Source organism: Heliangelus exortis, chromosome 11, assembly GCF_036169615.1.
Source record: "Heliangelus exortis chromosome 11, bHelExo1.hap1, whole genome shotgun sequence".
Lineage (NCBI taxonomy): Eukaryota > Metazoa > Chordata > Aves > Apodiformes > Trochilidae > Heliangelus > Heliangelus exortis.
The window spans coordinates 21,973,527-21,986,060 of NC_092432.1; the positions used below are offsets into that span (position 1 = coordinate 21,973,527).

Genomic DNA, 12,534 nt, shown 5'->3' on the forward strand with positions numbered 1-12,534 from the left:
CAGAATTAGGTCAGAGCCCTGGAAGGACATCAGTAAGAATCTGAAGGGTTAGCAGAACTGCTTCCCTAATGAACATTTAATGACTTTGTAAAGGACTCTGAGAGCTATCTTACTTGTTAAAGATCCTCCTGCTTAACAGGAACAAAGCAAATGCGGAATATATGTCTAGAGCCTCAGCTTGCAGCAGAGCAGAGACCTCTGAACCTGCAATATAAGGCCAAGCATCCTGTGAGCTGGTTGGCTGCTCCTCCATCCTTGAGAAAAGAAAGATTTAGAGAGTAGGTGAGTCATATGCTGATAAGTGAGTCCCCATTGCATCCTGAACAGATGCGTGGGCAGCTACTCTAAGCAAAGATGAAAAATCAATATTAGTTTTTTGCATAAGTGACCCTGAGTGAAGCTGAACTTATCAATGATTCACAAAAGACCTTTTTTTTTTTTCTATAAAAGCCTGAGAAGAGAAGTACATTAACATGGCACCTCACTGTATCTTTCCTTTCTTTCAGCTGCTGCTGGTTATCTAAACCAGCACAGTTAGTAATGGCTGAACCTTCACATCTCAGCAGGAGGGTACCAAGAACCAGCTTCATCCCTCAGTGTTTGAATCCAGAGGGTGATGTTCTCCACGCTGCAGGGACGGCAGGGAAGTGGGGGAGGTTACTGAAGATCCACACATCTTTTCACTTGTGTTTACAGGAGATGATAGAAAGTGACTGAAAACAGGATGAGAGACTGTGTGGGAGGAGATGTGAAGCTGCAAGGCAGGGCCTGTGTGAATAAGCTTTTCAGGCACCCTCTAATCCAGACCCACGTCTCATTTCATTCCCTGCCATAATGCAGTCAGTGGCTCCAGCTCCAGCTTGAATGACAGACAGTGATTCACCCGCAGGAATGATACAGGGAGCAGCACACAGAGCTCCTAATTAAACAACACAGCTGCAGCCTTGCAGCCTTACCTATTAGTTAACAGGCATTCATCCATGTGTAATGCCCAGAGCAGCTCCTACAGACCCCACGGCTGTCTAACAAAGAATCCAAGAGACAGGATTTGATCACAGAGGCAGTTGGGTAACAAGCTGCTGCTGAACAGCCTCTGTCCAAACATATGTGAGCCTAGGTTCAAATTCCCTAAAACCATAACACAGGAACCTGCCACCAACAGCCCTGCTGCCTGCCCATGAGCACAATAGGGAGCAGACTCCCATAGAAGCATTTTTTCCCCAGCACTGCTTTAACAGGGTGCTTTTGAACTGAGGGGAAAACAATTTCTGAGCTTCCCACCTCCCTCTCTCCTGGTGGGAAAGGGCTGCCCATGGTGGGTGCTGCCTGTGGAGGGGCTGTGGCTCTGCCTGCAGAGCAGTGGGGGGGTTTCATATCGATTCCCTTGAATAACTCACCTCTGGCTTGTGATGGGTCCTGGTGAGAAGGAAGGTTGGGCAGAAGCAAGAAGCAGCCATGGGCACATGACAGGAGGATGGCACTGGAGTTATAAGAAGACAGGCCTTTGCCTTTTATGTCAAGGAAAAATGACTTTCACCTGTAATAGCTGCAGTGCTGCTCTCCCTGTAGCTGGCTGTCAGGTTCAGGGACAGGTTCCCCTGTGTTGCAGCACCTGATTTGAGATCTCCCCACTTTCACTCTGGTGTGAGGGTGAAGCACTGGCCTCGTTCCATGGACAACACTGGGAACCAGCCAGGGATGTGGGGAAGGAACAATGCAGATCACTAGTTCTGGTGGGGAAAGTTTCTTAGCCCTTCCCTAGATGATGCCTGTGGTGGCTTTGGGGTTGAAAAGCCATTGTGTCCACTGGAAGGCAGAGCCCACCACAGCTACTCTGGCAGCAGCACTCCATTCCTGGCAGCACCACACTGCTGACCAGGCAAGCAGCCTGGCTGCTCATCCTGCAGCCCACGGCAACATCTTACAGGGCTGGAGCCACTGCTGCATAACACCATTAGCAGTCCCCAGTAAGGCTGCTAAGGAAGAGCCCTGGTCTGGATTTGCACCCTGCAGGAGGTCTGACCTGCTCATTCCTCAGCCTGAACCACTTTGGCTTCCTCCAGCAAACACCAACCCCTTCCAGAGCTGAGATCCTGACCTCCCATCCCCCCTCAAGGGAGCAGAGGGGCAAAGGCAGCCCAGGGCTGCAAGAGAGAAGAAAGCACAGGCAGAATGGACTGGAAAACAGACTCACCCTTGAAGATCATTAAACACACACAAAAAAAAGCCTACTGACACCAGCCTAACTCTCCTTGCATGCTTGTCCTGCTCCCATCTTCCACCCAGTGGTGGAGACAAACAGAAAGGCCCTTGGTCTGTCCTGCTCCTATGTCCACACAGCACAGCCTCTTTCCTAAGGGGCAGCAGGACATGTCTTTTTGTGATGAAGAAAAAGGCTTTTGCTAAATGGAAACTTTTGTTGGAAAGTCTGAGCCTTTCATTCACGGGTTTTTAATTTATGAAATGAAAATCCCAGGGAAAAGTTCATCAATTTTTATATTATGCACATGCACAGAGGGGTGTATATATATTTACACAAATGCATTTTCCTTTTCTTTTCGCTTTTGTGCTGAAAAGCAACTTTCTGGCCCTGATTTGCTCCTGGACAAGACCATCCCACTGTGCCACTGCTGAGGCCCTGAAAACACCAGGCTGCCTATATTTATAGACCTGCTTGTTATAAAAGGAGCTGGTTGAAAAAAAGCCCCAAGAATTTGGCCAGGGCATGTTTTGGTGCACATCAGCAATGCTCCTGCAGCTCTCTTGGGGCTGGCTACTGCAGACCCACAGCCACAGGAGCAACAGCAGTGGAATGAGCCAGGAAAGATGCAGGGAAACAACATTTCCCCATTGTGTTGGAAGGGTCCTGCCAGCAACCCTCCTTCAGAGAGATTCCTAATGAAATGTGTTGACTTCCAGAAAGAAAGCCCATCAGAAAACCATACTGGAAATACATCCTGGGGAGCAGCAAAAAGGGAAGATCCCTTTCCTGATTCACACAACCTTCCTTGTCAAGTCTTTCTCTTCTCTCACCCTTTCTTCTGCCTTTCTTGCTTGTGTGCTCCCCAGCAGGTGACACCTCACTGCCTCCCTCTGCTCACAGTCTGGGCCACAACAGAAACCTGGAAAAGTCCCCCTGCCTCCACCCTGTGCCAGAACCTGGGTTTCTTCAGTGCACCTCTTCCATTAACACTTCAGGATTTGAATGTCTACAGGTACCTCAAAGCCTCATCCAGGAGCTCCACACAGCAGCACAGGAGGGAGGCTGGTCCTGCACAGCAGGCACTGAGCATCACAACACCAGGACAGGATGACAACCTGGCACCTGGAGCTGTGCTGGACCTTGCACTGTCACTGCCCATCACTCTCTACATGCTCACTGATCTATCTCGGCAGCTTCTCGATGTCAAAATATCAACTCCTCAAATAAAAGGACACATAGCAGCAGGATGAAATTGCATGTGCCTTCTCTCCACCTGCTGCATCCCTCTACCTTGGGTGAATGTCTCAGGCCCCTGTGGCTCTGATCACAGCAGCAGATGCCATGCTGGGACATGGTCACCTTTCAGCCAACATCCCATCTAACCAGCTGTGCCACTGCTGCTGGGACCAGGCAGGCATCACATTCCTGCTTGGGGAAAAGTGAACATGGCTACTGATCCCCCACACTGCTCTACTCCCCTCTGACTTCCCTGCCTTCCTGCTGTATTTGGAAAAGGACTGATTGATTTTTCTTGGCCTTGCACCTTTCTTTAGACTTTCCTGCTTGTGAAACATCATGTAGAAGACACAAATTTTTCGTGGCTTATGGCTTTTTTCCTCCTTCTGGCACATTTTGATACCTCCTGTACAACAAACTGACAGCTTACATACCCTCTTCTTAGCACCCTGCCTGCAGCCCACCAGGAGGAATAGATTCTGGTTAATAACACTTCATCCAGCTTGCTCTTGCAGCCACCCTTGCATGTCAGGGACAGGCACGAGGTCTGTGAGAGAGGTACAGGAGCCCTTGACCAGTTCAGCTATTACATGAGTATTTCTGCAGCAGGTTTAGGCAACTTTCTTTGCCATTTCCCAGTGGTCTGCACTGGCTTCCTCCACGCGAGCACTGGGCAGGTTCTGCAGAGGAGTGCTTCTGACAGATGAACCATAAACACTAAAGCATGCAGTCAGAGATTCAGAGCATAGAGAAGGAAGCAATGTCTGGCAAATGGTAAGGTCTAGCCACAGATATACCAAGTCTACAGAGGAAAAGAAAATTAGAAATCTCCCAAGTATGGCTGGGGTGCAGGAAGAGAAAATGCTGAGCCTAGGAAGCATGATCTTCTCTCAGCAACTGACTGCTAATCAGAAGACAATACATACTAATCCATCCACAATATGAAAAATACCCAGAAATGGGTGTCTTCTGAAGAAATAACCAGGGTTGTTGTATGCCTACATTACAAAAAAAATCAGACACAGCCTTACAGCATCAAAGGGGGTGTGTGGCTTTGGCATCCTGGCTGCTCACCTCCCAGGGCAGGTGGCATAGTTGAGAGGGGCTCCAGGCAGCAGCAGTGGCCCCAGAAGCCATACGATAACAAATACATCATCAGCATAGGCCAGTGCACACCTAGTGCCTGGGAGCTGCTCTGAGAGGGCTGGGGAGCCATTTTCATGAGCCTCCTCCCTCCAGCATGTGTTTCAGGCCAGAGCAACAACCATTTGAATTGCAGCTCAGCTACACTCCTCAGAGAGCCCTAAAGATAGTCTTTCGGAAATGGTTGTTGAGTTACCTCTGGTCCTTTTAACTCCCTCAATGTGAAATCACTGCCCTACATACTTCAGGAGACAGGAAATACATGGCAGAAGTCACTGGCACAGGTTGCCCAAGGAAGCTGTTGCTGCCCCCTCCCTGGTAGTGTTCAAGGCCAGGTTGGATGGGGCCTTGAGCAACCTGGTCTAGTGGAAGGTGTCCCTGCCCATGCAGAGGGGTTGGAACTAGATGATCTTTAAGGTCCCTTCCAACCCAAACCATTCTATGATAAGTCAGTGGTTGGGCACCAGCTCCAGGAGTGGGAGCACAGAGGTCTCCCTGCAGCCACCAGGTTTTCTGTCAGAGAAGCCCTGAGGAAAGTACTCACCCGCACGCTGTAGGTCATTCCTGGCTCCCCCACACTTTCACCACTCTGCACAGCACTCCTGTCCTGCCTGCCCACAGGAGCAGCCTCTTCAGCTCCCCGCATGGCACTGTCACCCAATGGCTTTGGGGTCAGGGCCAGCTTATCCAGGTTGGGCTGTGGGTAAGAGGCTGAGAGGCAGCTGATCTCAGGTGAGGTTGGGCTGCTGGGGATGGTCACACACTCCCTGAGTTTAATTCGTGGCACCTCTTTTGTTCCCAGACAGAAGTTTTTCAGCCCTGGCAGATTTGATGGGTTGGCAAGTTTAATGTTGGCCATCCGGGGGATCAGTGTGCACAGGGTGGTGCAGGTGTCCTGTGGCCCCAAGGAGACATCTTCTGTCAGTAAATTAGGTGTTGAAGAATGACCAGAGGAGGAAGAACCTTTGATATTTAAAGAGGTATTTTGCGCACCTTCGTCCAGGGATGTTATGGAATCATTCCTGAAGCGGCTGTACTTAGCCCTGTGCAGCATTCCTGGATGTCTGAATAACCCTACGTACAGGACTTGTCCACCGAGGCTCTGCTGGCTGCGTTCTCTCATAGCCTTGGCAGTTCTGTAACTGGATACTCTGGCATAAATTGGCTCTTACAGAGAGATGATACGGAGGCAAGTCAAATAAATTTAAAAACAGAAACCTATTGGATATTTTTGCTGGCTCCCTCTCGAGTGGATTTTCTTCAATGGACGAGGCTTAAAACTGCATGGACATCTGGTGTTTTGTAGGCAGCAGCAAAAGCAGCATACAGGAAAGCACATCAGTGGTAGAGCAGCTCAAGCGGAAGAGCCGCTATCCAAACCCGCTTTCATTCCTGCCTCAAGCCAGGCTCTAAATCCCACCTGGCTCTGAAGACACAGTTGTAGCATCCTTAACTGCGGAGTCCCGGCTGCAGCGAAAGCTTAAGCATATTCCACACAAAGCAGAGAAAGACAGCTACAAGCTCAAACACATTTTCAGACCAGCACAGAACCCGTAGGGTGCCCAGCTCTCTGCGTTTCTATCGTCGGCTGCCCCAAAGGCGAAGAGCATCCCTGCGCGGCAACGCTGCTGCCCCGCGGCCAGACACAAACCCCACTATTTTAAGTAAAATACTGAACAGCGCCAGCAGCTCTCAGCAGCGTCAGTCTCATTACTTCTCGCTGGAAAGTCCTTCAGCACCATAATCCGGAAACAACCCAATATTCCTGCGCCCCCCGGCTCCCGCAAAGCCAGGGGCAAGCAGCACCGCACCCGCACCGCACCCAGACGACCCCGCAGCCCCGGGCCCCGCAGCTGCCGCTGGTGCCGCCGCCGCCGCTTTTATGAATGAAGTTTCTGTGAATGAGGCTGGTCGCGTGCAGGCGGGCAGCCCCGTGAATGGCGCTCGGCGGGCGGCCGCGGCCCCGGCGGCCCCCGGGGTGCGCCTGGCAGCCAATCACCGCCCGCCGCCGGCTCACGCGCCTTCAGCGCGCGGGGACCGGGGTAGGGGGGGCTCCGGGTAGTGGCCAAAGCCCCTCGGGAGCCCCCTCGCTGACCCGCGGCCCGGCCCGGTTTGGCTCAGCCCGGTTCGGCCTCCTACCCCCCCCCGGCGGCACGGGCAGAGACCCAGGAGTGGGGCGCCCCGGTGAGCTGCCGGCAGCTCAGCCCCAGCCCCGTGGGGAAAGCCCGTCCTGACCCCTTGGGTGAGCCCCCGGCAGCGAGAGGAGCGAGCCGGGTTTGTTTTATGCGCTGGAAGTATCCGGGCCCTCAGCAGGAGTTACCTCAGCTCCCGGTGGGGTTTTGTCGCCTGGGGCAACGTGGTGGGGAGAAAAATGCAGCATCATGAGGGTCACGCCAGGAGGGAAACGGCGACCTCCGTCCCCTCAGTTAGCTGAGGTCTTTGCTCTTTTACATTTGACATCCTGAGTTCACCCCCCTCCCGCACAGAGCGGGGCTGAGCTCCTTCTGTCCTGGCGTTCGGGGTGGTAAATCGGCTGCCAGCAGATGAGGGGAGACCACGCTGCTCACTGCTCTGCTCCTGACAGGAGGAATATCACAGGCAGAGCTGGGGGGACAGAGAGCTCAACACAGCCATTACTTTTGGGGTTTTTTTTTGGTTTTTTATATAAAAGCTGCTGCTAATCCTAAAAATGCAGAAATGCATTTCATGCTACAGAAAACCCCCAGTCCAGACTCCCCCAGTGAAATGCACCTCAGAGAGGAAGTGGCTGCTTTTAAAACAACCCTTTTTTGGGGAGGATGGCTCAGACTGCTCACAAAATCAAACCCAAAGGCAAAACCTGGACCAGCCACGAGTTACAGTGACTAATTTCTCATGAAGCTTTAATGATGGCTGTGAGTACAAGAGGATAGAAAATGTTCAGAAGTGATTAGTAGCACTATTGATTGTACATAAATCCCAGAAATTCTCTTAGCGTGAACATTTTTCTTTAACTCTTTCATCTTGGCACCATGCTAGAACACATCAGCAACATAGCTTGAAGAAACCCCTGGGATGGAGAGGCTGTGGTGCCCACACTGGAAGGGGAGAGCAGGGGGGAGGGAGCAAGCTGTGCTTACCCTAGAGGAGAAAACAAGAACCAGTGTTCAGGGAGATGCTGAGGCCCCCTGTTCCTGTCTTGGGGGACCTCCCAGATTTCTGATTTTCCTGCCATGAAAAACATACAGCCAGGTAAACCAAAGCTCATTTTTCTGTGAAATCAGCCTTAACATCCTTCCCACCTTTTCTCTGAGCACACAGTGAGGGTTTTCCTGCCTTGCAGCAGCCTCTTTTAGCATTAATGAAGGCACCGGGAAAGAGTGGCTTGGTGACCAGGACATTCTCCCATACCTTGGGTCAGGCAGTTGATGGTCATGGGCTGCCTCTGGGCCATGCTCATCATCTGGGCCATGCTGCTCCTTCTTCAGGAGGTAATTTGAACCTCCTCACCTGTGTGAGTGAGAAAAGGGTTAGGCAGGGTCCCTGCTGACCCTGCAGGAGCTGTAACATTCACTGTGCCCTACTGCAGCTAACAGAGGTGGCAGGTAAAAAGGGTTGACAGGACTGACTGTAAACCTGTTTGGTGAAAAAGGGTATTTTCAAGAAAAAGAAACACTTAATGCAAGAGCCTGTCCTTCACTAATCCATCCAAAAGATGTGTCTTGAGCACTGCATGGCAGCAGCACCTGCTGCCCCATGGCTGAAGTGTTGCCAGGGGGCTGGGGGGGCTTCCCCAGAGCAGTGAGGGAGGGCAGTGCATTCATCAGCACTTCTCAGCTCCCAGGCACCAGTGAGTGTGATTACAGCGTGGGAGGTGAAGAATAGCTGGTGTTTTACAGCAAGTTCCAGAGAAAAATGCAACTGTGACAAGCTCTGTTTTCACCAGTGATAAAGAAATACAAGTTCAAGAGCAGAGCCCAGCAAAGAGCAGCATTGTCCATGGAATAGTAGCCACTGCAGGGCGGGGGAGGAGGGAGAAGAAAAAATGCCATGCCTTTGTAATTAAAAAGCTTTTTTTCTGAGGCTAAAAACAAGATTTCTGTTTAAGATACTGGGAAATCAGCCTCTAACCAGCACAGAGAACAAAGCTCCTTTAAGCACTGGTGAAACTGAGCCTACAGCTTTGTATACAGCCTAAAAGGAGCCTGTGTTTCTTGCTCACAGATCAAGTTCCCAATTGCCCTCAGTGCTCAGAGCCCCAGGAGCTGCCCCAGCATGCTGCCCACCTGCCTATCTCTGCCCCAGCAAGACACAAGGAGAAGTCTTTTTGCCCTCACATGGCTGCTGACGCTCACCAGTGCATGGTGCCCAAGGTCTGCACCATGCCTGTTTTCTCAGGCTATGTGGAATGGTTTCTGGCACACAGGTATGAGCTGAGACCCTCCTCAGTCATGACAGTCCCAGCCCCATTGCACCCAAATGTCTCCATCACATCCTGTTTTCAGCCCTCAAGTATGCTGCATGAAAACCTGATGCGAGCAGCAGTCAGGCATGCAGGTGGCTGTGGCAGGTGTAACCACACTGACCTGGCAGCACCAGTACATAGGAGTGGGAGCAAGCAGCTAACCAGCCTCTTCTAGCACCCTTCTAAAAGTGCTGCTGAGAAGGAGGTGGGCTAGCAGCAGCCACACTGGCAGTGTCACCGCAGGAAGCAGCAGTGCCAGCCCGGAGCCTCAGGAGCCCCTGAACACCCTTGGGAGTGAAAGCATTTCAGATTTGGGGCTGTGGTACCACAGGTGTAGCTGGCAGTTAATGCTGCACCCCCTTCCTCTTGCAGCACTGGGACCAGGGAATGGCAGGAGGTGCCAGGACACATGCATGTGGTGCTCCCTGGTGACAGGAGAGCTCAAGGCAAATTTGGGACGGATTTGGAAGAGAGCAGCTAGCTCAGCAGGCTCACACCAGGACTGTGGGTGGGCAGCGTGGGGAGTGAAGCTGTCACCTGCCTGCAGAGCACACCCAGAACCCAGCTGCACTCTTGGAGGAACCTGGAGGAAGCTGCTATGTGCTTCTTGCAACAGCACGACAGAGCTCAGCATTTCTGTTAGAACACAAAATACAGAGGGGACTTTTTTTTTCCTCTGTATAAATAGCAGCAGCAGAGTTAATTCATGCTAAGGTGCACTGAGCTGGTCTGCCTTCCTTCCTCACTGACATGCCTGGCTGATGCTGGCAAAGGTCAGCAAAGTGCTACAGATCAGCAGGAAAACCCCATCACCAGAAGCATGGTGCAGGTTTTGGAAACCCTGGCACATGTTTATTTGCATGAGTGAAAGTCCTGCCTGGGCACTCTTTTATTTCAATTGAGAGAAATTTGTTTTCCCTCATACTGAACTGCTCTCTGTTTTATCTCCTATGGATACCTTTTTCTTGCTCTCAGTGAGTTAAAACCAGGCACACATGGCAACTGCAGCCCACCTCCTGCTTTTCAGGAGAGTCACAAGGGGTTTGCAGGGGCCGAAGATGCAGAGCTGAGAGCTAATGGGTTTGAGGAGGACAGAGGCACAGCTGCTACCATGTCCCTGGATAGAAAGGTCAGAAATCAGACTACCGCTGCTTTTCTTCTGTTCTAGCTCTGAAGGATCCAACACTGCTTATCCCAGAAAGCACATCCTAGTTTGACTTGTAGACAAGACTTAATTTTCCTTCTTGAACACGATGCTGTGTTTTGCTCAGCCCAGTTTAACCATTCACAGGAAAAATTCCTTTGCCCAAAACCACAGCAAAAAGAGAGCAGAACCACACTGGGATAAGACAGCAGAAAGCAGCTGCCTGAGAACAGGGCTCTCATCCTTGCAGCTGAACATGAGTGGAAAGACCCAGACAAGTCTGAGCCAGACATGTTTTATTCCCTTTCTTTTCACCTCTCTGCCTAGCAACACCACCACCACCTCCTTCAAACGCTGCTGGGCTTTTTCTTTTCTACAAGAACAGCTCCATAGCACAGGGGAAGAGCAATAAGCTGGAGACTCCTGTGCAAGGAGCCAAAATTCAGAGCCCAAAGATGGATCAACAGCCAGGACAAAGCCAATCCCTGCTGCACTGAGTGAAATCACTCATCAAAGATAAACCCCACGTGCCCCAGGCTAAGGCCAGCACTTGCAAGGAAGTCAGAGCTTGGGCTGCCACAGAACTGCTTGCAAGGAAGATGAGTGACCATGAACAGCACCCAGCATCATCTGATGTCTGCTGTCCCATGAAGTGCTGAAAGCAACAGCAGATTAAGCAACAATTGCCTGGGTCTGGCTGGCTGTGAGCACAGCCCCACAGCAGGAGAGATACAAAGACAAATTCCAAAGTAGCCTAAAGCTTCATCGCTGCAGAATTACCCACCACATGAAACAAGTTTCAGCAGCAGCACCACAAAACTCCTGTCAGCTTCAAAGGAAATTGGAAGCAGTCATGCTTCAGTGGCATCACAGGGCTTGGTACCCAGGTGGTGGTGGGCAGGGAACATTCCTTCCAGCAGTTCAGCTTCGGGATGTATTTTTGTAGGGCAATCAACTAACATATTTGAGAAGAAGAAATCTTGCAACACAGTTGGACCTCTCCCAGTGGCAACTCACCTGTACAAGGAGATCCAAGGAACCACTGAAGGATTTGTCCTCACTCAGCATCTCCAGCTTCCATTCTTGAAAGCCTTAAACATAGCTGCAGTAAATCAGAAAGGAGATGGTTGCACTGGGATATTTCCAACTGCTTTATTCCTCTACAATCAACTCTACTCCCTAAGGAATGTTTTGCAGGAGCTTCTTCCAGTTCTTTCTACCTACAGCTTTTTTGCCAAACATCCCTGTCTCTCCAGTGCTCACCTACTCCTCGACAGTCAGTGGGAGAAGGGGCACTTGCTTTCTTAACATCAGCTGGAAGATTCCCATCATTCAATACTCTCAGGGGCAGAATCCATCTCAAAGCATACCCTTCCCTTGCTTGAAAGGCATTATAAAGAGTTTAATGCTCTACATAAGTTATGTTTAGGATTGTTCCTCAAATATGCTACCCAACATGAGGCTTTTACTGCAAATTTTTTTAAATTTATGAAAATGCCAAGTTTAGTGTGATAATATTTTCATTGCTTTATAGGTCTAGAAGAAATGAGGAACCTACTATAGAGGCATGAAGCATTGCAGAAGCACAAAGCTATTTTAAATTTAGTGTGGACACACAGTAGCTGTCCCTACAAAGTCCAGATCTCTGCTGTGAATGTGTGAGGCCACTGCAGCCTCGGGGGGCTCCAGGGGAAGGTGAGCACAGGCAGAGCTGCCACACAGATCACTGCAGGAAACACTGTTCATTCTGTGTCCCCTCTCCCATTTCCCATTATCCAAGAGCAAGTCTGTTATCAGCTTTACATGATTACTAAATTCCTCTTTACTCATTAAAGTACTATCCTTGGAAAACATCCCTGTGAGAGTGCTGTTTCAGACAGCCCCCGGATGGACACCCACACACATCCGCCTGACAGGAGAACTCACCCTGATTTTACAGCTACCAAAGTACCTGAGGCCTGGAAATGTTGCCAAAAAGCACATTCCAGCTTAGGGTTCTCTGCATTTGGTACTGTTTGCTAACTCAGAAAAGACCCCAAAAGGTAAACAGGCTCCAGATGCATCATCTCCTTGAGAGTTTGTTTTGGGGTCTTTTTGTTTGGTTGGGTTTTTTTTAAGCAGTATCAAACAAACAAAAAAAAACATTTATACCTTTTTTTTCTTTTTTAAATCCTTGACTTTTACACACAGTGATCTTAAAAATCTGAAAGCAAATGCAAAGATCAATCTTTGTTGCATAAATAGTACCATTTGACTGACTGGGTCTTTCTGCACATTATGGATGAACTCCCAGCTCTGTCAGTACAAACCTGGTGTCCAAGAGCTCAGGCAGTGTTAGTTCTGCTTGTCACAACATCAGTGCAA

General features: G+C 50.2%; 1 protein-coding gene across 2 annotated transcripts in view; it reads right to left on the reverse strand.

Moving 5' to 3' along the window:
- The window catches only part of SHC4 (SHC adaptor protein 4), a 28,674-nt gene extending 22,153 nt beyond the window's left edge, over positions 1–6,521 (reverse strand). The window contains exon 1 of one of the 2 annotated variants that reach the window (XM_071755240.1): positions 5,127–6,521. In XM_071755240.1, the coding sequence (XP_071611341.1) occupies positions 5,127–5,705 (579 nt within the window). In that variant the 5' untranslated portion in view covers positions 5,706–6,521. The remainder of the gene's footprint in view (positions 1–5,126) is intronic. The other variant, XM_071755241.1, reaches the window with a different exon arrangement.
- Positions 6,522–12,534: the final 6,013 nt, after the last annotated feature.